General features: G+C 44.5%; 1 protein-coding gene across 1 annotated transcript; it reads right to left on the bottom strand.

The window, feature by feature from the left end:
* Position 1: 1 nt before the first annotated feature.
* LOC125745762 (solute carrier family 23 member 2-like) lies at positions 2–21921 on the bottom strand. Its single transcript, XM_049018938.1, has 15 exons — positions 21650–21921; positions 16652–16853; positions 15418–15516; positions 12612–12728; positions 12227–12384; positions 10233–10321; positions 9879–9946; positions 9529–9710; positions 9227–9347; positions 8403–8559; positions 7837–7984; positions 7644–7749; positions 5182–5449; positions 2924–3019; positions 2–2474 (listed from the first exon to the last, which is right to left on the bottom strand). Exons 2-15 carry the CDS (start codon positions 16754–16756, stop codon positions 2212–2214), a joined length of 1977 nt encoding a protein of 658 aa, XP_048874895.1. The 5' UTR covers positions 16757–16853; positions 21650–21921; the 3' UTR covers positions 2–2211.
* Positions 21922–26038: the final 4117 nt, after the last annotated feature.

Below are 26038 nucleotides of genomic sequence, written 5' to 3' on the forward strand. Positions count from 1 at the left end.
GCACGAAGCAATCAGCATCCTTTATTTAAATAGATTTGAGGAAGAGATATTATTGGATTTTATTAGTGTGCAGGACGTCTATTCCAAGAATTTATATCAGTGTATTTTAATATACATTTATACTGCACGGGTATAGCCTATAAACATTTGTCTTAAAACATCTTTTCTCTCTTTTTACAATTATTAACATCAAAAGGAAAACAATGTTAGAAAAATATTCTGACAATTGTAGTTGAAAATAACAATATTCGCTCACCAGGTCTAAGAATTCGTCTTAAATAATGTAACATAATAGTGCACCTTTGGAAGATTTAAGATTGACTGCATTTTTACTTTACCAACATTGTCCGTAAGCATAAGAATAATAAAACACTAAACAAAATCAAATATTTCATTGTAATATACATATACACACCTGGCCATGTATATTACTGGACATCTTTCCCTTCAAAAAACTGAAGAGATTTTTTTTTCTTTTGCGATTTCATTATAAAAACATTTCATTGCGGTATATTGTCACTACAGGTTGAATAGCCATAAATCAGATGTAAAACAGTGCACAAGATTAATAGCGGTATTCCAGTGTCCTTCTAATCAAATAGAAACGACCAGACTGATACAAGTCCAGTTAGAGAAGCGGTCTGCGTGTGGGTTTGACAAGATTATTGCTGATTAATACCAGCAAATGAGACCGTCGTCTCGGGTCTTTGGAAAACCTTCACACACTCCTGCTGCTTCCATCGGTCTGGTTTTACTGGCCGGATCCTGTCCGCACGGCAGGATTATCCGGATCATGCAGGGATCCCTGCCGACGCCACTCCACCGTAGCGGAAAGTGAATGACCGGTTCAGCCTTGAACGATCGGGTGTCCGCTCTCGGCCCGCACGACACGGTCTGATCCTCTACTCACACATGGTAGACTAAGGTCACTTAATTGTCCCTCCCGCTCCCCGACTCCAACCGTACATCCCAGTAACATTCGCATGCTTAACATACTGTCTAAAGGAACTGGGGGTCCAGACATGGCCGAAACGCAACTTACAAGATTACTAAAAATAAAATGCCGAATATATCGGGACCACGCAGGCGCTGCTCTCTAACTGGGTCTTTGGAAGTCAGAGAACTCGTCCTTTTATATAGAAAAAATATAACCTGCCAATGCCTTTGCAAGCATAAAATAGCGTACAAAATATAACGGGACGAGGACTATTTTGGCACCTCAAAAGCTGGGCATGGTGCTCAAAGCAGGTTTCTAGATCTGCCTTTAATGTCAGAGCCACCGCGGAGACTGTCAGATCATTAATAACGTCCCTGCCGAATACTCAAGCAAACCATAAGCTTTTCATGTGCAATAATGACTCTTAGGTTTCAACGTTAGAAATACCCCGCAGACAGCAGCGCCACGTTAATGGTACAGTACGTTGACAGATCAGAAACTAAAAATTAATTTCAACAGCACGAGGACCAGGTTTTCCCCGTACAAGACTAATGTCGTCAGTACGATATGCAAATAACTTATTTTATCGCAGTTTTAAGTTCATGAGAATTTCTATCCATGAATAAACTATAGCCAGCAAACGGACTTTAACTCCTAATGTTGGCAGCCGGACACACTGAAAGAAATAAAACGTGAAAAATACTGCTGGCTATTAAATATCATAGCACGGAGCGTAAAAGAAAAATGGCGCTTTGTCTCAGTGTAAGGCGAGGCCGCCTCCTTATCGCCCCGCATACTTTTACGCGTTAATGCTCGCGTGTGAATTCACAAATACCGTTTCTTGATTTCACGAATGAGCCCACACCCTGATCGTGGATCAGGTAGCATAAGTCGGAATAATAGGGCAAGGCGACCTGATCCTCAACAGAGTGTCAAATGTTATCCAAGTGTTTGCCTGCTTCTCTGCATAAATTGTTTTTTGTTCATTGGCTGCACTCTCAGTGGGTCGTTTTTATCCCGACCTGGTTGTGTAAACTTAAAGTTATAACCTGTTTTCATCATCAGTTGTACTGATGATCTGTAATCGGTTCGGTCCAGAAAAACCTGCAGCAACAGTAGACTGACCCAATAGGCTCCCCGGTTCCGAATGGAACCCATCAACAGCAGCACCAAGTGCATTTTAAGTCTGCAAACTCAACACAAAAAAATGGAAGTTTAGAAATGGAATGTTCTAGTCCTCTGCATCTTGCATAACCTCTATCCATGGCCACCTGCTATACTTCGCTCTCAGCCCCTGGGTCCTCGTCTGGGCCGCCCTCAGCCCCTCTGGCCCTGGCCCGCCTCCCGCAGCCCGACCGGCTCATTCCCTGGGGGTAGCCGGCAAAGGTGGGGCTGACGGGCAGGTACTGGAAGATGCGGTGGCGTCGCAGGAAGTCCATGCCGAATGGCAGGTCGTAGGAGCGCATGCCCTCCAGCTCGGCAGCGCTGTAGTGTACGCCTCGCTTCAGCCGGCGGATGCCCCGCTCTGCCAGGGTACCTGGGTGGGGGGAGGGGGCAGGTAGAGCAGGGTTTATAAAACACAGAACCTTACTGAATACAGTATCATATCATTACAATCTGTTCATATTCTGTAATCATATCCAGTACAGTAGTGTTTCCCAACCCGATCCTTGGGGACCCAGCCCGGTCCATGTTTTTGCTCCCTCCAAGCTCCCTGCCAGACAGTCCGGTAGGGAGCTGGGAGGGAGGAAAGACGTGGACTGTCTGTGGGTCCCCAAGGACTGGATTGGGAAACACTGCCATGCAGTGAGCCTGGTTAGCTTGGATCCTACCCCAAGAAGGGAATAAGGGAGGGGACACCTTGGATAGGATGCAGACAGTCACACAACAATCAACAGCACTAGAAGCACAAACCTTTGGGATATAATTGGGATGCCACCTGCTGTCCATTCACCGCTACTACAGGCGGAGTAGAGGAGCACTTACCTGGAATAGTGTTATCCAGCACAAATGCCACAGAGCCTCCCACAAACATCGCCGTGGTCAGAAGCACATTGAGGACCTGGTCAATCTCAGCAATGCCTGTGTGGAGTGGAGGGGGGGCAGTGATTAAGGGTGTCAATGTGTATATTCAGCAACATAAGTACAGAGTATGTTATGTGTAATCATGAGAGACATCCAACATACCATATAATGGCTAAAACTAGAATTTCTTCCATGGAAGATGCATAGAATCTTAATTCTATGTCGAGGTTTCAGAAATCTTTCAATCTAGGTCATCTCATAAGTCACCAGGCCCAGATGGGTACCGAGCTGTGATTTCTAAGTTATTCTGACCTGAATTCCATACAGTACTCATGCCTGCATTGCAAGACCTGCTAAACCATGACTCAATAGCTGATACATTGAAAAGTGGCACAATATGTCTGCTTCTTATGAAGGAAAAGGACCCTCAAGACTGACTTATCAGGCTACTTAACACTGATTGCAAAATTATGGCTACGGTTCTTGCTTGCCGATTAGAGGTGGTCTTTCCTAAAATAATCAAGCCTGACCAGACAGGTCTTGTGAAGACACATTATGGGGTGGATAATACTCCTAAGCAATTAAAGACTGTCGACTTTTCTAGAAGAATGAATGAATCCCACTGTCGTTAAGCTGTCTCTGAACGCAGAGAAGTACAACAGAGCTTCCTTGTTGCTACTCTCCAAACATTTGATTTGGGCTGTAATTTTATATTATCTTGTTAACTTGCTTTATTCCAACCCTCTAGCAGTCAGCAATAATGGCCTTACGTTGTAGCCAATTCGTATAACACAGAATTAGGCAGCGTTCCGCTCTCTCGCCCCTCCTATTTGCTTTGGCGACTGAACCATTAGCAGAACTCGCCACATCCAATAATAATGTTGAACATACAGTTCCACTGTATACCACTGATGCTTTATCATGTCTCCGAAGAGGAACAATCTGCTTCCACTCTTCTTGAGCTCACTTCCCGATACAGAATTGTCTCACATTATAAAATCAGTCTATTGAAGTACAAGGCTTTACCTATCGATTTTTGCTTAATGAATCTTTGACATGAATTATGTGTCTCTTGTAAACAAAATTTCCACTGATCCTAGCAATTGTGGTTTCTGCTTACCTCTATTTTGTAATAAATGTATTAAAAACTAATATATTTCCAAGATTACTTTACCTTTTTCAATCATCACCATGATATTTATGTAGCACTTTCTTTAAATCATCAAAACATATTTTAGTAGGTTTATTTGGAATAATAGAAAGCCCAAACTAAATTTCCCAGCTTGACAAAGCCTAACGAAAACGGTAGTGCAGGTTTACAGAATTTCCAGTTTTATTATCAGTCCGTTTTCCACATGGTGAGCCGGCAGACCCAATTCTTTTTGCTTTAATACAGAATCATTGGCTTGCTCTCCTTCACAAATATATATTTTTGCCTAAGCAATTTAAAGACTATTGAGAACATTTCTGAACATTTTGCTGTAACTAGCACTCTTCTGGCATGGAAGAACAATGACACATTCCTCGTGATTTCTGCTTGTCCCTCTCTCTCATTGCCAAGTGTGTTTAACCCAGACCGTCCTCCTTCGACTCTCTTGTTAGGCTGGACTCAATGTGGAATTTCACAATTTTCCAGTGTTTTCCTGATCGAATTTTGCTTCAAGAACACGATAGCCGACCAAGGTCTAAGTTTTTCCAAATATCTTCAAACTACATTTTATCAAATCTATTATGGATATCATGGAATTGCTGCTGGAGATGACAGAAGTTGAAAGTTTTTCTATTAGACAACCTGATTCATACTGACTCTTTGGTATCACTGACTAATCTCAAGAGTACTGGAAAGCCTGAGCTTAAACAGGTGTTTAAATAAGAACTGCATTCTCTGTTTGGAAGAATGTGTTTCTTAAATGCACTTAGTGTACATGAGCTTAAATTCTTTTGATAAATTTGAAATTAACTCCAGCGTGCTTTTCCCAAACAGATCAGGTTTAAATGTCAGAGAGAAAATGGTATTTTTCTAATTTTTTTCTGGCTGAGTGATAAAGTTAAGATTTTTTTTTTTGAGAGAAATTCATTCAGCATTCCAGGAGGTTCTTAATGTACGTTTCATAACGTGTCCAAAGTTATACCTGCAATGCTGTATTTTAAGATCGGCTTGTAGAACTGGTACCAGTGGGAGTGTGTTTCCTGTCTGTGTGTCTCTCAGGCTTCCCTACCTGTAACCAGCGGGTTCTCTCTGAGGTAGCTAGGCAGCATCAACCCGAAGAAGATGGAGAACCCCAGCACAAAGAGGTTGCGAGAGGAGTTGAGGTCGATGAACTGCAGGTTGGAGAGGCCCACGGCGGTGATCATGCCGAAGAGCGTGCAGAAGAGGGCGCCCAGCACCGGGTCCGGCAGCGAGGCGAACAGCGCGCTGAACTTCCCCACCAGGCCCAACAACAGCATGAGGGCCGCCCCGTACTGTATCACACGCCTGCTGCCCACCTGTTGGAGGAGGAGGGGGAGGAGGAAGATGGCCCAGCTCAGAGGAGAAAGACAGGGCACTCGCCAAGGTCACTTGCCTGCTAATACTGCATCACACACATTCAGCACTGGATTGATCAAGGTTTAAGATGTGTTACTTAATGCTCACTCATTCATCAACACCCTGTATGGAGAACAATGGCATACAGATACGATAATAATAGACAATAGTGCTGTGAACACAGACATTTCAATTCATATGGAGTGCAGGTGTAAGGAATAGTGTACTTTTTCATATTGAGTAATATTGGACTGATGGCTCACTATGACAACCTTAAGCCATACCCAGTTTTTGCATTTTTAGTTTTTATTAAATTGAATTTTCCCTTATGGGGTCCAGGGAACCTAAACTGGTTCTACTCTTATCTATCAGATAGGAGTTTCTCAGTTCGTGTTTTAGATTTTACATCTACTACTGCTCCTCTGACCTGTGGTGTCCCTCAAAGCTCGATTCTCGGACAACTGCTGTTTTCTTTATACATCCTTCCGCTGTCTCAGGTTATAAACTCCTTCAAGTACATCTCATATCACCTTTATGCAGACGACCTTCAGTTGTATTTCTCATTTAAACCCAATGAAATTAATAAGTCTATTTTGGTTAACTGCCTGTCAGAGATTAAAAATTGGCTCTGCAACAATCATTTGCAGGTGAATTCTGGTAAGATGGAGGTTCTAATTGTTGCTCCCCCTAGCCTCCATCCTGAGACCAGTCTCAAGATGGCCCGTCTCCCCAGTTGCAAAACCAAGCTTACGTAACTTGGGGGTTGTTTCTGACCAGTTGTTGAGCCTAGATCCACTTATAAAGTCTGTCAGCAGCTCTTCTTTTTATCATTTGAGAAATCTTTCTAAACTGAGGTCAGTGGTTTCAAAATCAGTACTGGCCATGCTAGTCCATGCTTTTATCTCTTCACATCTAGATTATTGTAATGTTCTGTATTCACGTCTGAACAAATCTCTTTTCTCAGCTACAGTTAATACAAAACGCTGCTGCTAGGCACTGGCCACTAGGCACTGGCCACTAGGCACTGGCCACTAGCCTTGCGCTCTGCTGAGTCAGTTGACTCCTTTAAAATACATCCTAACCCTGTCTTGTTTAAGGCCTTTGAATAGAGCTGAGTTAACGCCGCTTGTGTTTTGTTCTCTAATATATTTTTCAAGTGTCTTTATTTCTCGTTTGTTTTTTATATTCTACTTGGCATTCTTATTTTTAATGTTATATTTTTATACAGCACTTTGTGACTTGTGTCTATAAAAAGTGCCTTATAAACAAACTTTACTTACATACTTAAAATTTGAAGATGCTCTACACAGAGGCTCACAACTGCGTTCGGAATTATTCTCAGAAGCGCGAGAAAAATGTTCAGCTTTAAATATCTTCCTGCCACCCATTCTAAAAAAATAAAACATCAGATGCTTCTTTAATGCTACCTACCAATATCACCTTTACCATATGGAAACAGATAGTATGGCTTACTCGCTTCTGGTCTATTTTAAAAGGAAAAATCAAATCAGAGTGTTTTGTGAGAGTACTGCATTACTTTGTAGGTTTAATTATTTTCCCCAAACCCCCCTCCCCTTTTGGAGGAACAGAAATATCAGTGCTGTGCTTGATATATTGCATAACTGCCCATGTAAACTCTGTGCCTGAGCCCTTGAACACATTCCAATCGCCACATTCAAAGCAGGCAGCAAGGTTAATGGACATCAGGCTTGCAGAACTGAAACGTGGTCAGAACGAGCATCACTGCCACATGAAAACAGCCCAGAAAAGAGAAGGAAGCTGACACACTCACACTGAAATCTCCCCAAAATACACAACCGCCAACAAGCAGTGGGATAATAAAATAAAGAACAAGGAAACCAAATTCACTGCAATAAACTGACTAAAGGATCCTGAAACACAAATTACAGCAGCTAAAAACTACACTCAGAATCTCAGGGTAACAACACACCAGGGACACACTTCACATTTCCTCACCTTCCATAAATCCTTTTCCTAAAATAAGTTGACGCCACTCAAACTATCAGCACCCGTGTCATTACTTGAGACCTGAACATGGCCTCCCGCAGCTGCCATACCTCCCCCTCTACTGGCAACCAGGAGCAAAGACTCCGTCAGGCCACTGAGGGTCAGGCGTTACCGGGGCGGTGTTACCTTGGTGATGCCCAACACTCCGATGTTGGGGCTGGAGGAGGTGGAGCCATTGCCCGTCCCGAACAGGCCATCCAGGACACAGGACAGCCCCTCTATCATGATCCCTCTGTGAGAGTGCAGGTGAATCCGTCAAACCGCATTCCTATAACAATCATTTGCATATGAACTCTATAGCAGGAGGAAGTACGGGTACCTGTTGATGGCGTGGATGGGTGGAGGCGGGGCGCATGAGAGCCGGGCGCAGGCATAGTAATCACCAATGGACTCGATGATGCTGGACACGACTGCGCTCATCATACCGATGACTCCTGCCACGGATACGGTAGGCAGGCCCCACTGCACTATGGGAAATAGGGCCGTCGAGGCTGACATCAGCGACAACCTCGCCCCCTGTGACTCCCCACGACATACAGACCTCGGTATGCGATGGAAGTTATACAATATACTCATCTATGTAAGAAATAGCCTTTTCTCCAATCCCAACTGGTTCTCTGGCAACCTCCTGCTCACAAGCACCCAGAGTCCTAATCCACTGGGGCACAGTCTACAGCAGTCATTGGTCTAGGCTAAACTAGTTAGTTATAACACACAACACCAGAGGACCAACCGTGGAGTAAACTAATACTTGATTGCCTGTTATCAATCCTGATGACCGACTCAGACCAGTTAAACCAAATTAGGTCTTGTGTCCTTGCATAACTCTGGGATTCGACCCGCATTCCTGTTACCAGGGGTCAACGCTGTGACCATGACACTCACGGGGGTAGGGGATCTTGAACCAGGGGGCAGCGGCGACGACTCCCTGGCGAGCGTCAGTGCGGGCATAGAACCCGTACTCATTCTTCCGTGGGGGGAAGATATCCGTCACGGTGAAGATGAAGCACAGGAACCAAGAAACCAGGATGGCCATGATGATCTGATGCAGCAGAAAGAGTGAGAGAGAGAGAGAGAGAGAGGGACAGAGAGAGAGAGAGAGAGAGAGAGAGAGAGAGAGAGAGAGAGAGAGAGAGAGAGCGCCTTATAATTACTGCATTCATTCTGGTTGTTTCAGTCAAATTATTCGATTCCCGTCTTTCCTTCCAATAAGCCACTAACCTTTTACTTTGTGCCCTGTACTATAGTAGCACTGCAAAACATAGAATTTAAACTTGAAATCTGAAATATATAGCCCCCAGTATTTAAAATGATGAAGTCAGGAAAAAGTTGTAAAACAAACCTGTGTGATAGTTCCTGCCTCCCTACCCCTTGGTACATTAAATTTGGACAGTGGTCGCTTAATGGTTACGGGAGCGAACTTGTAATTGATTAAAGATTGCAGATAATCTCCGACCAGCAAGGCACCACTGAGGTTCCCTGAGCAAAGTGCCGCCTGTAAGCACTGCCCCCCGGGTGCTGAATTAGCTGCCCCCTGCTATGTCACGACGTCACATATGGGTTAAATGCAGAGGACACATTTTGTTATTGTGCACTGTGTGCTGTGGTGTGTCAACAATGATCACTAAATTTGCAAACGCCCATTGGTTTTACCAAGGGTGGATGCTAAACCACAGATGGCCTGCAGGGGGTGCTAGAGAGACACTCACTGGGAACATCTTGAAGAGCTGCAGGCGGTAGGAGGTCCAGCCCTTCTTGGACTTGTAGATGGGGAGGGGCAGCTGAACGTTGCGGGCGTACTGGGAGAAGAGCAGCACCAGGAAGATTGTTCTGAAGGGGAAATACCCTAATCATGAGACACACCCTCTTTTCCATTAACCTAAAATTAAATTCACAGGCAGTGATTAGCCTTGTGACAATCCCAGAGGAGCTCTCTGGGAAGGATGTTCGAATCACACTGTATATAAACACTTTGTGCGTATAGCCAACTGTTGCAGTACCATATACTCACAGCATAGCGATGCCCCAGTGTTTGCCTGCCCGCTCTCCAGCGGCCTGGAAGCCCGACAGGCCAATGAGAGCCACTGTGGGGGTGATGGTCAGGGGGCCGATGTACTTCAGTAAAAAGCCAGGCAGGCCCAGAGCCCCGATGAACACCTCAATGAGGGAAGACACAATGATGGCGCCCTGGATCTGTGTGTGGGGGGGGGATGTGGAAGGGGGGGGGGGGGGCAGCGACAGTGAGACTCCACCCTTCACTGCCCTCTCTCTGCCCCTCCCACTCAGATTTGCACAAAGTGACACAACAGCCTCATGCCATCAATTCTGTAACAAACGGAGATCCCCCCCCCCCCCCATTACCTCTCGGATCCGTGGGTGCCAGATGTGCTCTGTGTGGAGGAGCATGGTGTCATTTATCACAGGAGCGACTAAGTGAAAGGGAAAGAAGAATAGGGAGGAGGAGATGGAGGAGGGTAAGGAGGAATGACGCTTTCACAACGATTCTCACATTTTACTCACAATCAGCAGATGTTCTAATCCTGGGTGAGATTGTGCATATGAAGCCGTGTGACTTTCAGTTCATGTAAAAAGCCTATGCATGCAGCCGGCCATGCAGCCCTTTACAGGGAGAAGGATCTCAGCTGGCCACCAAATTCCTTCCTCAGATTCGCTCTGGTGGAGGATCACGCTCAGCTACCCGTCATGTGACCTCACCTGTGCTGTTACACTTCCATTTGTCCAGGGACAGGATGGCACGGGCAGGAGCCAGAAAGGCAAAGGCACTGGCCTGGAAGAGGGGGAGGCTGAGAAACAGGACAAAGCAGGCACAAAAGAAGAATGATTTCTTTGAAGTTTATTTCCAGTGCAATATCATCACCAAACCACTAGATGTCACTACTAAGGACACTAAGGCCTTGGGAATGAAAGGTAGCAAATGATCATGAGGAATGTGGCAGGTCTCTAATAATTCTACCAGATAAAAACATATCTACTTTATTTCCATAATTAAACAATTTAATTGACTTGATCAAGACAGCATTGTTTTTTATCAGCTACACCCCCCTAATTAGTGTTTTAATTCATTAATAATTAATGATCAAAATTGCACCTGTAGAACAGGCAGGGGGGATAGGGGCTATGATCTGACTCATCATGACAGCTCATGTGACAGTCAGCCACATCCTGTGCTCTTCCTCATCTCTCCGCGAGAAAGCGGGAATCTCCTGACTCAGACACATTATTCACGAGTCCCAAGCAAACCAGCAAAAGTGTACACTCAACGAACTTTAAGAGCGACTTCCCCAAACGCGCACCAGCAGTGTGCCCCAACGAATTCAGCACAACAAAAAGGGTTCAACTAAATTCAGATTAAAAAAAACAGGTTACATTTTATCCAAAATGTGGTACCTTCGAGTATCATATTCCACATATACATTTATAAATTACATTTAAAAATTCAATTAATATGTCTATGCAGAAAAAAATGTTTAAACCATGATGTCCCAATTCCGTAAATTCCATAATGTGACATCATGACACTTTAAGATGTGAGTGAAAACACTGGTGAGTTCAGCATGTAAAACACTGTTTTGGGACCTGCTCCACAAAACCATGTTTAGAAAAGTGTGTTTGTGGTCCTGTAAATCTCACAAAAGGAAAGTGGACTTTTACAAACAACAGAGCAAGTCTGAAAGATAAACTCGCTTCTTTTTCTATCAGGATTCTCGGAAATATGGTAACGATTTCATCAGGCTGCATGGGGAAAAAACAAACAAAAACCCCTCAAAGCTTTCAGCGTCATGTGGTTGGAACAGTTTCACTTGCAGTCTATTTCCATTAAATCCATGGGGGGAGGGTGGCAGATATTTTCAGCTAGTAGCAGAAAAGCACCACCTTTTAAAAATTAGAGAGGGAAGGTTGTCCTGGGTCAGGGCCCTGCATGTGGCCTGTATGCTGGATACCAAACTCACACGCGCCGGTCTATTCACTGAAAAAGCCTTTAGCATCTCAACGTGAGCACAACCCCAGCTAAATACGGCCTTATTTATTAAGTACAGGTGCTCGAGCTCATCGTTACGCTCCAGTGGGGTTTACATTGTCCCAGCTGCTTAAAAGTGGAAAGAGGAAGGACTGGGGTGACTATTTTACTGAATGAGGTGAACAGTACGTCTTTAGAAGGGATCTGAGGAAGTGGGTATAGCGAACATCTGTGCGTCGATAGCTTGGTACCACAGGGGGTTTTCAGCCCCTAGTTGTGACACCCTGGTGAGCTTAATACGAAAAATCACACGAGTTCACAGTGCCAATGCACACTTTGTACTTCTGCATAAAAAGTGAATTATAAAAATCATAAAAAGCGAACTTAAATCGGCAGTTGCAGCAGACAGCTGGGAGGAGAGTCACCCTGACACAGCAGAAATACTGCTGATTGTGGTTGGTGTCTGCTTCCACGCAGGGACATTTCCACGATTTTTTTCTCACTTACGGAATCTGAGAGCTTCAGTGAATCCTTTCCCTGTCAGGAGGAACCTAATCATCGTTTTTAGCTGGTGAGATAAATCGAAGTACGTAAACCTGCTTTGTCGCTAATACCCCACTGTTCAGTTTTAAGCCCCTAACTCCTGCTTTTGAACAGAAAAATCGCGGCTGAGGTGGAACATAAACGGCAGAGTGCAGGGCGGACAGATGGAGGGGCCCTGCAGCGTTACCGGCAGCCCAGCGTGGTCTGCAGCAGGGTGGTGATGCCCACACAGAAGAAGATGGTGCCAATGAGCTGGCTGGTGGCCCACTGGTCGTAGCCGACACACATGGCTTCTGCCAGGAGGAAGGGCACAGCGATGGTGCCGCTGAAGCAGGTCAGGTAGTGCTGTGTGTGAAAGAGGGGAGAGAGGCGGGTGAGGAGGAGGAGGACAGTCAAAACATGCAGGTGCATATGGCTGATTTTCGAAGGGAAGTTTTGTGGGGGTTTTTTGCAGTGGAGTGTGGTGAAATCCTCAAAAAAAAATTGTGTTTTATTAGAATGACTGCAGTTTTATACCTTGCCCAAGCGTCATGGCGTCCTGTTAGCGCCCGAGAAGCCGACATTCTGCTCACCTGGAGGCCCAGAAACACACAGAGGTACCAGGGCGGCGTGTCTTCGATGGTGTAGATCATGTCCAGTCGCCTGGCATCTGCACTGTCTGTGCTCCCCACCGTCTCCGACACAAAGCTCTGCACACAGACAGAGAGACGGGAAGACGGACATCTAAACGTCATTCAAGAAAAACTGGAAAATGCTTCTCGGACTTATGACACTTGAAATAACTTTAACACATATATAGCTCCAACAAAAAATTAAGAGACCGCAGCAAAATATTTAGTTTCACTCATTTCTCAATTTATGGGCATGGACCTGTGTAATAATATACAGTTTTTCTGCCAGCTGTAGCCTGGGTTTTTCCCGCTTCTCATTGATAAAGGACGTCTTAGTGCTTAATGGGACTTTATGGGACTTCAGTCCTGCTTCTCAGAGCCTGATACGAACTGTCCCAGCAGCCGCTTCACAACACTTAATGTTTCCCGTCGTCTTTGAAGGCCACTTAAGGTCATCCTCCGATGTATGAGCCACGGTCAGATACGCTGACAGTCATCACTGGCATTAGAGAGTCGCTTCTACCCTCGACCTGGCTGGTTTCTGGTCGTTCTCAGTGTCTCCTGCTTTAACTGGTTTAGGTGCACTGCTGTCTTAAAAACTTTGAGCCTGGAAGTAGCCCAGCACTCTGTGTAGCTTTCTGCCAGCGGAACCGGGATTAAGCCAGGGTTAAACAATGCAAATTCTTTAAAAAAAAAAAAAAAAACCTTAAATGGTCTCAATTTTTTCCAGAGCTGTATATGGAATTGATGAAAGAGGGAGTGAATGGACGAACAAATGAACAAACACGAATGAATACACTGACTTTAAATATTAAATGACTTCACCGACTATCAAGGTCATTCAATTGTATTTATTATTTAAGTTATGCAATGATTCTGGGAATATAAAGGAGAGACCTGCCCTGATGAGCTTTTAATAATGCATAAAAACGTCATATGTGAGTCAGTATAACAGGACTTCACACTAGGCAATTTCATTCTCAAATATCTTCTGACTTTACAGGCTGAGTATGGCAAAAAATCATGGGTACACTAGATAATATTAATAGACGTATTATACTTTAGTAAAATAGATTCTGCAATCAAAAAACAGGAAAACTTCTAAGTTCATTAGAATTAATACCAGTGATTCATTTCTTGTTTTAAGTGTCTCACCTCTTCCTATTAATGCTTAAAACTAAATTCATGAAAAAAATATGCCTCAATAAAGCAGGGGGCAGACAGGCTGGATCAGCGCACAATCACTTGCGCAGAATGTGTGGGAGGATCGGTGGTGGTAAAAGTACAGATATCGCACTGAAATCGAGTAAAAGCAAAAATACTACTCAAGCATTTGAAATTCAAATTATTTATGTAAAAGTGCTATACAAAACTATTAATCTCACAAAAAGTAATGTACCATTTTAAATTCACTAAAACCAATCTAAATACATAGAATAGACAGATTAGATTACAATAGACTACAGACATATTAGAATACAGTACTGCAAGTTACAGTGTAACACAAGACGTACAGCTGAATCACATTATCTTTTTATTCAGAAAAAGCAGTAAAACTTGCCGAGCCTGCTGGTACAGATTAGCAAAATGACAAAATAATTCATATATTGTGTGGAAAACGAAAGATTAATTTATAGGCTGTAAACACATCGCAGGCCAGTACTTCCCTTGTCCTTCACTATGGAAAATGGCTGACTGTCCAATGCAATCTTCTACATTAGTTCAATAGCAGCTCCAGTGCTGCTAATTTAGAATACTGATGAAGATTAAGAAATGGGACGTTTTCAGTGCGTTGACTGATATACCGTGCATGTCTACATATTGTTTATTCCACCTTCATCAGGGCAATAATGATAATAATAAAGAAATATTTTGCGCAGGAATCGCATGAGAATATTGAGATTCATATTTTATCCAGGACCGTGCCGGCTGATTCAGCACACATGTATTACATATTGTGCTAATACACATGGAAATGTGCTGTATCATGGGCCTATCTGAGTTTGGCTGACATTTCCGAATCACCTTTAACGGGGGTGGGGGGGGTGGAGTCTTTCCTTCGCTCAGCTATCACTCCAGTTCAGTCAAACTGCATTCTCTTCATTCTTTATCAGCATTCCCGTACTTATCACCGTGTCTTCTTTTATTTTACTGCGTATTAATTTCCTCGTGAATGCAAACAGCTTCCTCCTACGAACAGCGGCTGTAGCTGCATCCATGCAGCACGCAGACCGCGTCAGGGGGCCCAGTTCCGGCGTGGCTAAGCCTTAGATAGGCTATAATGTACCATCTACGTGATTTTACATGCGACGTCATTGCCGGTGCCAGACGAGGAGGTTCCAGCATTTTGTGAACCATCACACTCCAGACGACAATAAAGAAAAAGCATTCAGTCAGAGGCAGGTCTCAGAGTGAAAGCACCTTGTAACTGAGCGAGGTCAGAAGGGAACGGCCAGACTTGTCACAGCTAAGAGTCAGGTCACAAAAATGCCACCGTAGTACAACAGTGTCGTGCAGAAAGGCTTCCATAAACACACGACTCACCTGCCCTTAAAACCGTCCTGGAGGCAAAAGTGGGCCATACCTGGCACTATGTACTGAATTAGCCTCTCAGTGAATTTTACAATAAAGATACTTTGCAATCCTCTCCCCAGTCTTCAGGGAGATTATACTCATTCTCTGCAGACTTTGCCACCTTTCCTGGAGTTATGGTGAATAAGAAAAGAAAAGAAAAACGCTGATGACAGACCAACAGTGGCTTCCCTACCTTGTCTTCGCCTGGACCCCCCTTGGAAAAATTGGCCATGAGCTCAGTGTCTTCTCCATCCTGGTCTGCAGGGGGCGCGCCTACTCGATTAACCACCACCTGTCAGGAACAAAGTGGGGGGGTGGTCTGGTAGCCAGTCTTTGATACACTAGTGGGACATTCTGTTTGTGAAGTATCAAAACTACGCAAACACACACAAGCAGAACACAAGCTAATGAAACAGCCAGAAAATAAGGAGATGAGGACAAAAACAATCCAAATCGGCATACAAAATAAGCCACACCCTACTCGAACCTCCAACAATGGGATTTCCTGAAGGCCACATGGGAGGAACACGGCTAGAGAAGAGCGACGAGCCTGCACAAGCTTTGAATCGGCTTTTACTTTGTTACCCTTAGAAGATCCTGAGTAAACAGTATTCAATGAGAAAAAATGCTCCCCCCCGGGGAGATCTAACATGGTACATCCGTACATAAAAAACAGCACGTCACTAAAGTGGGCAGGGGAGGCAACCAAGGACACATTTAGGGAGTATTACATCGTGTTCCTTATGCAGTGTTTTTGTCCCACATTCATCTATTATGCTGGTTAGCACGCCATCAAGGTGGGACGGGCAGGTGTAGTGAAAGGGGCGGGGCAAGTACATAGTGGAAAGAGGCGGGGCCTAGTCTGCATGACTATAATGCCAGTAAAATGCCAGGAAAAGACAGCGCTACAATATTTAATAAGTTACTGCTGGGAAAAAGAATATTAAATAAGTCGTGGCTGAAGAAGTCTTTTGTCAGGGAAGTGCTATTGGGGGGGAGAATTGAAAAATTTACCACCGTGCTTTAATTAAAAGTCCCTTTAATCAGGCCGTCCTGACAAACCGGTCTAGGCCTGCACAGGCTTGGGTTTTTGGTCGCCATGGCTGCCACAGTGCACGTGAAGCCAGCAGGGCTCCCAACTTGAAGCCCTGCAGGCAGAACCAAACACCTCTGACTCCACGGGCCCGACCGTGCCACAGCTCGTACGCAGAGCCGCCCCTCCCTGGTCCCGGTGAGAACAGCACCGGAGCAAAGTGACACACCCTCTCACACATGCCCAAAACGGGGGATGCACCTATAAGCTAAAATACAATTAGTGATTAGCACAGAGCACATGGGCGGGATCCTGGAACGAGACCAGGCACTACACACAATGCTGGGAGGAAAGAAGAGCAGGTGCTTGGAGGATACGGAAGTGAGCTACTCACGGGAATGGGGTAGAAGCCTTGGTCGTTCTTAACCTCGTCTTCACAGATGGCTCCCTCCCCGATGGAATCCGCAGCCTTCGAGGTGACGTTCTTGCCCACACCCATTCCAGACGCTCCTTCCCCGAAGCTCGTTTTAAGATGTATCCTCACTGCTCCTCCTCCGATCCAGTCACATGCTCTGAGGGCAGCCCAGTGGCGCGCCCTAGAGGAAATACCGGCACCGGTAAACTCAGAGAGCAGTCCCCCTTCTATACCACAAATTATCACTCGCGGGGAATCCTGCTCAGTCACATGCTCCGAGGGCGGCCCAGTGGCGCAGCCTAGAGGAAATACCGGCAAAGGTAAACTCAGAGAGCAGTCCCCCTTCTATACCACAAATTATCACTCGCGGGGGAATCCAGCTCAGTCACATGCTCTGAGGGCAGCCCAGTGGCGCAGCCTAGAGGAAATACCGGCACCGGTAAACTCAGAGAGCAGTTCCCCTTCTATACCACAAATTATCACTCATAGGGGAAGAAAAAATTACATGCATTAACACCTGGAAACTGTCCGTCTCTATTACAATCTCCCCTTCAGATCAGCACAGAATGGCATATGTTTGTTTTTTTTTTTTTTTTAATTCCTGGAAGGTCTGGGAAGTAGGGTCCATTTATACTGAAGACTAGCTTCATGGGGCAAATCAGATCCATTTTGTGCCGTTATTACATTTTTAAAGTTCTTTTTTTTATATACATACTGTACCCTTATGTAGCAAAAACTGGGACGTTATGAGAAGTAACTGAAATAAAGCACGATATTCAAGGTCACATCAACAATATGTTTTTCATCGACATCTACCACAACTCCACCTAAATCACCAGCATTCCTAGTTTAAGACCTGCAGCTGACTGAGGATCAGGTTTCACGTTAGTACCTTTTCCTGACACGCCTTTGCTTTAGCTACCTAACCTGCAGCAATTTGGATGCTACTTTGAACGTGTTCAGTTTTGGCGCTTAAATCTTTTCCAGAAAATGTGTTGGCGCACCTCCTGCGGGTAATACTGAAAGGAGAGGGGCAACACCACGATGAACACACACACACTGCAGAAATGGGGGATGATCTATTAATGACAGTGTGTTAAAGCATTTTTCTTGGAGAGGGGGGGGATTTAAAATATTTTTTTTTAACTCACGCAAGACATCTTTATCCAACTTCATCCAACTTCCTGCAATTTAAGAACAGGTTTTCCCTGATTTACATCTCATCAGATCCTGTTTCATGCTCGTCACCCGATGAACACAAATCCCCCAAAGTTCTAATTAAGTTTGGTTTAGCCTCTCGGGAAACAAGTAATCCTCAGAATGCTCAGTATCATATATATATACACTTTTATTTCACTTTATTTCAGACTGGGAATGTTGAGAGATTAACTACAAATAATTAATCTTGGAAACATTTTCATATATATATCTGGGTCAAAGGAATCCAGTGGTGCCTTAGCAGGCAATTTATAACCTGCATATTTCTAAATTATTGTGTTAAAACGTGTTTTTGGTGAATGAGCACAGATGGAATTACTATACGCCAATCAACAACAGATTTAACTAAAGTGAGCTGAGTTACACATAGATTGACAGAAAACAATAAGCCCCCCATAACCAATGGGCTTCAAAACCTCACTCTTTCTACAAATGAATATCTAAATCCGAAAACATTAAAACCTGTTAAAAAAAAAAAACTATTACAAAAAAAATTCACTTTATTGCTCTTAACAGCTGATAAACAGAGAAAGTGTAGTCTGACAGAACTAGAAAGTTTTTCCCTATTGGAGACATGCATCCAGTTTAAGTGCACAGATCTGAGCAGCTGAGTTTACTCTGCTGTGGTCAGGCCCCACATAACCAAACGATAGGAGATGAACAGCCCCTGTGCCACTTACCCCATTTCCACATGCAATGCGGATGTGTCACCGCTGTGGTAGTGCTAGACAGAGGGAACTGGACAACCAGCCTCGCTGAAAGTCACGACCCGAGGTAGCGCTGGGGGGGCGGGGGTACTGGTACTGCTGTCAAGCCATAAATCCCCAGCCTGGGGAAACCACATTCCTCACTGCTGCTAATTAAGAGAAGTATTTGTTCAATTAGCTCCTGCAGCAGGGGGGCGCTAGACCACCTTGTAACCGTGGATACCAGAGCTAAGGAGCATGTTCTGTTGGGCACGCAGGACAAAGAGGAAATAAAGACCCCCACCAGCTGTGTGAACAGCGTGTGGGGTCAGTTCTGCAGCTGGAACAGCATCTTACTCTTATATTGATACCCATGCAACTAGCACACTGCTGCCTGAGAATGGATATGACATCCCAGTAGTTTGGTTAACCTTATAATTAACACTTAGATCATTTATTTGGCAAATCACTTAAAACTCTACAAAGTACAGAAACCTTTTACTGCCTACAAATGAAATCACAGAACGTAGGAACTGCAGCCATCCAGCAGGCTGACATCCCAGGCCAGCAGGAGGAGCAGTCGCCATGGAGAGGTTTTAGATCATCATTTTTTTTCGTAGATGAGCGAGGGACGGGGACCCGATGAGCCAGAACACACAGCAGCCGTGGGAAGCTGATGTTGGGCCAAACTCACAAGCGGACGCAGACACACCACTGGAACGCAGCCACTCCCTAACGGAGGGTGACAGCGGTGTTATGACATCGGAGCCGAGACACTCTGCACATCCTCTCCGCCCAGGCGTCTCCATGGGGACCTTAGGGAACGGGGCCAATGTTTGGGAACTGATCAGCTGGGCATCTAGGCCCAAGTGTCACTGCCAAATTCTATTCCTGGCTTAGTGCAAGGCAGCCGTTTCTGGTCATTTAGCGAACATAATGCAGACGGGCACCCAGTGTCATCCACAGGGATTACATGCATTACTGGAGTGGGTCTACTCTCATTCAAATGTAATTAAAAATGCTTAAAGTATACTGATAACATGATATAGTATATAAAAGCGCAGGTGTGGGTGATTATCTGAAAGGATGACAAGTAGACACTTTTTTAAAGTAATTATTTGCCCGAGTGCTTGTAAGTGTATTACAGCTAATACCCACATACCAAAGGACGTGTAGCCACGGAATAGCAGAAGGCAACACGAGGTAATCATGATGAGGATGTTTAAAAGACAGACAGACAGACAGACACACACACACACACCACGGAGCAAACTGATCTTCGATTAGCTGTCATTCTGTAGTCTTTTATATTGACTTGGAATTTAAATAACTTACTCAGCTGTCAGGCTTATACAGACCATGGTCATTGTATTTATTTTTTAAAGCAACGAGGACGTGATCGCTGCGTTTGGAGGGAGAGCAGGTACAGGACTGATGAAGACAGGGTGGGGAAGTTAGATAAGGATAAGGACACAAAAACACAGCCAAGGTGAGGCGGGCAGATATGCCCGGGGTGATGCAATTCTCAATCGGCACTGCTTCGTATCGTGTGCTTTTTTTTTCCTATCATCCACAGTAAGTTTACCCGCCGCCCCGCTTCCAGCACGCGGAGCACGTCCAGCATCCAGAAGAACGTACGCGCGCGCCGCAACATCCATTAATTCCTCACGACAATTGGAAGTGATATAATGCACCTGAACTTTATGCTATCTAGCTACTCGCCGAGAAACACTAATTGCTAGGCCTACTTCTGTTAGGGTGGGGCAGTCCGTGGTCAGGAGCAGCATCCTGCTGATTTCAACACAGGGCGAGATAGGGTGTGCATACGTGATTGGATGTATCGGGAAAACGAGCAAGTTTACTCTTTCCAAAAAGTAGGATTGGAAATGGGTCGCCTGGAGTGACAATTTGTCGGAAATAATAGTAATAAAAAGACTGAGTAAAGGTTGGCGTGCGGAACTCCCCACCTCGAGCGGAATGACAGATAATGAGATATGCTTTAGCGGAGTGTCCGCAATCCACTAAGGTGACATTTAACGGTGGTCTGACACAGAAAGCCCACATCGCTGTTCGAGGATTTACAGCGGTGATGCAGGCCAAGTATCAGTAGATTGTCAGTTATTAGTTCATGTCCTAGGTAGTGCTTTTCGTTCATTTAAAACATACTGTGGATCGCGGTGACCCCGGGGCCTGTATTGTTTATGGGACGCCAGTCCATCGCAAAACATGCACGATAAGCATGACTAACGCAAAATCCGATCCGCACCAAAATTCACAAAGTATTGTCTGACCACGAAATTCATCTTGAAACCAGAATTCGTCAATCAAGCGACTTAAACCATTTACTGCGGTTTTAAAATGACACGACACGTAACGTGAATGCCCCTGCGTGAGCGGCACACGCGATGCAGGAAACTCCTTATCGGGAAGATGAAGTGTGTGAATTACAGCCAGTTACGAGCCATGTGCAAGAAAGTGCCGTAAAGTGCCATGCAAATGTCACCGCTGCCACCGATGGGCACCTACGGCGGCGCCAGAAGCGTCACGCTGTCGAGTGAGCTCGATCTTGGGGGAAATGTGCGTCATTTGTCATTTTTACCCAATTCTTATACATAAAAAGGCGTCCCAACGTCACAGAAGATCAATCTCTTGTTCGGCTTTCAGATCATGACAGATTTTAACTACCAACACAATCGACTGCCTTACCTACTCAGGACAGGATATCTGGTCATCCGCCGTGATTTTACCTCTATCTGAAGCGAAGGCTGAATGACTATCCGTTATGGGGGCCAGTCCCTTTACAGCTACGCTACCTACTGCCCGTTACCCTTCCTGCCCTCGGTTGCGATGACGCGCTGAACCGGTGCCTTTCGCCAAACAGCGCATCCATGTCGTGGTTTCATATTAGTTAACCTAATTATGGAAAGTCGGTCTCATTATACAGATACTGAAGGCGGCTCGCTAATGCAGTAGGAGCACTCTAAATGGAAGAGTAAGCGGTAAAAATAGCGAGTTAATTTCCGTCCTCGTAACGTTCATATAAACGCGAGGGCGCGCAGGTTATTGTACTTACTTGTCAGGGGAAAGTACGATTCAAGTGCCCCTCTTCGGTCAGGTGTCCTCCGCGATGTTCACTGTCGACGCGCTCCCTGGACAGATGATGGTATTCTGATTTAACCACCCTAAAACGTGTCCCTGCCTTTAGTTCTTTTTAACACATATTGAGGTTATATCTGCGTATCCGTGTTCGTGTGTGTGGGAACAGCTACTGTCGCGACGGGACTCGCGTGACTGGCCGCCGGCTCAGCCCCGCACGGACCCGCACGCGCACATAAACATGCTGAGTGGTTCTAGCGCAGGCGCGTAAAATGTGACGTCAGCGCCGAGCCCAACCTCGGCCCGCCCCCGAGAAGCGCGTTGCTTCTGATTAAACATGGAAATCGCACAGACAGCTTTTTCAGAGTTACTGTTATTATTATTATTTTATAATTTCTTAATAGATTGGACGAAAAATCAACTACCCAGTTTTTGAACCCAGTTATCGTTACGGTGCCTATGTATCTTTCCGTGTTCCCCCCCACCAATAATTTGGGAACTCTCGACACCTCCACGTCTCCCTCTAGCGATAGAAGTGGGTCATCATCTAAATGACCTATTTTGAGTAATTCTTTTGACATGGAACATCTTTGCTGATGACATTCAACCACTACCGGAAGACGCATTACCAAAAAAGCTCGTTAGAAATGTCTAAAGGTTAAAAACGCACTACCGCAAGATAACGTATAGTGATAATGGAAATATTATGTCATAAAACAGTTAATATTTGATTACATTTCCCCATACTGAGTTTATGCTCCTAGTTCAGTGAGTGTCGGAAGTTAAAGTAATGTTTATCAAAGGAATAAGTAAAGGTAAACTACTGTCTTAAAAACTGATGGCTTCTCCCCACCAGGGACGGATTATGGGTTGTGTGGGCCCCTGGGCAAAACGTTCGCGAGAGCCCCCCACCACCACCACCACAATTCAAGGGCCCTTGACAGCCAAACGCCCTCCCTATAGGGTCAGGGGCCCTTGTAGGCAGAATCAAAGAATGTAGGCCATCTAAAATAGACAAACGAAAATACATAGTTGATAAGCGTTGCAAATTGTTTTGGGTTAGGGGCCCCATGGGCCCCCTGCACCCCAAGGGCCCCTGGGCACCGGCCCCACTGGCCCGGTCCGTAATCCGTCCCTGCTCTCCACATTACAACCAGCTCTGTCCAAACCAAAGGCGGCCGACGTTTTATAATTATAATATAGGACAGTGGTATTCAAACTTTTTCTGACTAGGCTCCCTCAAACTGACCCCAAATAAATTTTAATTATAAAATGTTACTATTTCAGTTTGTTGTGATATGTGTACAGGCATATAATATGCTCTTATTATCATTTAATATTTCCAAAGGTTGCACTTTCAAAGTAGGTCTGATCCCACCTGAAACCCTAGCACAAAGTTCTCTGTCATTTCCCTCACCTGCTCTCCTCACTCCCGCGCAATTTCGTGCGCTCCACACCAGCTCACAGCGTTCATTGATATGGGGCGCTAATCTGTAGCGATTCCACCACCTTTTGATATCCGATCCAATCACTGAGAAAGTATAATCATCATCCATCTGTTCTAGTTAAAAGAAACCGCTTATGCAACCCAAGAATGTGATGAATCTGGACTAATATACACACTGGACGGAATGCCGATCCATGACAAGGAACTCAGAAATACAAGTCTACTCAATTAAAGGAAATTTAGGCACATTCACTCACCTAATTCACGTGTTTTTGTACTCTGGGAGAAATTTGGGGGTACCTGGACGAAGTCGACGTGTTTTCGGTGAAGTGCAAATTGCACGAATGCAAAATGCAATCTACTGATCCATCGAACCAGTGATTCACTTGGTCATGCAGAATAATTAATAAAATCTGGGTAATTTCAGCATATGAGTAAATCGGTAGATATGGAGGAAGAAAGGGTAAAGTCAACGAAAGCAGTGGGACACGTACTACTTCAAAAAGGAGTAACAATATTTAAAATGTCAATCAATCAAATAATTTCCCAGTGAACAGGCCGTGCAGCGCGCAGCTCCTGCTGCTTTACTCCACACTGCGCTCACACGTACGCGCAGTCCTGACACATTCACTTCGACAGTAACCAATTCCCCAAATATATTTGTATCGTAGGAGGTAACTAAAGATAAAGCAAGGACAAGGACAGCCTGAGCTCACGGACCAGGCACGTGTGTAAAAGCAAAAAATTACGTCAAAATATTTTAAATTCCGACGAAAATGTGTGGAACGTATATCAAATTAACTCGAGTTTTGCCTTCAATCTAAAATAAAACGATCGAGTTGCACATACAGTTTACGATAGATCATAATCTAGTTTTACGGGAAAATAAAATATATTAAACGAATCCTTCTCATGTCAGTACTGAGGCTAAAAGCCACATGTTGCAAATACTCTCGATTTGACAGCAAATATTGGATTTTTTTCGACAAACATAGGGCTCGTATTTGAGTATACAGTAGCACATTGTTTTTTTTCTTTTACATGGATTTTTTTCGATTATACATATGAGAAATATACACATTATACCGCCGGTAACCCAGGATGATCACTTATGCTGCAGAACATACGTGCTTCGTAAGTCCTGACGGGGCTCAGTATTTATCATATTAGTCGATAGAAACCACGCATATTTGCCATTCAACTGCAAACGTAAGTATCTTGGCCTGTCACAATTATTTATAACTGCTGTATACCGTTTTGGGCCAAATATTAGACCACTCCGCCACTTGTTCGGTAACTATATTTTCGAACAAGAAATCTCTGAGATTAAGATATAAGACGTTAACCGTAACCATGTTTTAAAAAGCAACCACGGGCAGCCGCATTACAATAAGTGTTAAACGGCAAACTTCTCAAAGTGTAGGCCTGTTTTTTTAGGGGAAGGGCAACAATAGATAATGGATACAGTATATAAAACCCACAACCCCGGAGAGCACAGAATGTCTCCCATACAGCAAACACACATAAATATCACAGGAAAAAAGTATCGTGGTGAGTTTTATAATAAGAGATGACGACCTTTTTAAAATAAAATACTCTCTATTTAAACAGATACTCCTGATTTAATATAAGCAGCAGCACGGACATGGAAGCTAACGAAGACACTCACGATTAAGATATTTACCATTAACAAAAATACAGGAATACACATATTAGTTTCATATATCAGTTTCACATATCATATATTAGTTTCATATGTATGTGCGTGTTTCATACACACATGTCAGCTTATTGTGGGTAGCGGGTGGAATCAGAACAAACACAACGCTGAAACGGTCACGACCGCTTACACGACGTCTTATTTGCAAAAACGACGTCGATTCTATCGATTACGTTTGAAGTATACTGCCGGGAATTTGATAGTTTACTCCATCTGCTGATGAATGCGTATAATGACATTTAAATTCTAGCCCTGGAATGTAAGACGGACCCAAGTTTTTGATTGTAAATTTAAATTATATTTGGGCCAATACAGAAATGAATTTGCTTCATGACTGCACCAATGATGGCGGCATGGTGGTGCAGTGGTTAGCACTGTTGCCTCACACCTCTGGGACCCGGGTTCGAGTCTCCGCCTGGGTCACATGTGTGCGGAGTTTGCATGTTCTCCCCATGTCGTCGTGGGGTTTCCTCCGGGTACTCCGGTTTCCCCCCACAGTCCAAAAACATGCTGAGGCTAATTGGAGTCGCTAAATTGCCCATAGGTGTGAATGTGTGAGTGGATGGTGTGTGAGTGTGCCCTGCGATGGGCTGGCCCCCCATCCTGGGTTGTTCCCTGCCTCGTGCCCATTGCTTCCGGGATAGGCTCCGGACCCCCCGCGACCCAATAGGATAAGCGGTTTGGAAAATGGATGGATGGATGGATGGACTGCACCAATGCCAGAAGTGGTTTCCGCCTTTCACAGTTCTGCCCAGCGCAATCGTTCCCGAAAGTTGTTCTTCATCCGACGATCAGCGGTGTGGACACAGGATTCGGCCACATGTTTGGACACAGTTCAGAAGTTTTTTTTTGTTTCTGAAATTTAAATGACGTGGATGAAAATTGTGTTAGATCTACTGATCCCCTAATCTAACCTGTTAGAGCTACGTGGGTAAATGCTGGACACAATTATCAGTGTCTGAGTTAACATGGTAAATGTCGGGTTATTGTTAGCAGGTGTAATATGTATAATAACATTGTAATACATCAGAAATCCGTGGCAGCTTGCAGTGAACCTGCAGTCTTTAGCCTCTATATTCTTCTAGTGTAATTGTCACTGCTTCCAAATATTCTACCACAGAAACCAATGGAGGATGCAATCGATATTTATACTTTAAAGGAGCATCTCCTCAAAGCAATGGCAATCAGCAGGCACTGAA

This window comes from Brienomyrus brachyistius, chromosome 7, assembly GCF_023856365.1.
Source record: "Brienomyrus brachyistius isolate T26 chromosome 7, BBRACH_0.4, whole genome shotgun sequence".
Taxonomy (NCBI): domain Eukaryota; kingdom Metazoa; phylum Chordata; class Actinopteri; order Osteoglossiformes; family Mormyridae; genus Brienomyrus; species Brienomyrus brachyistius.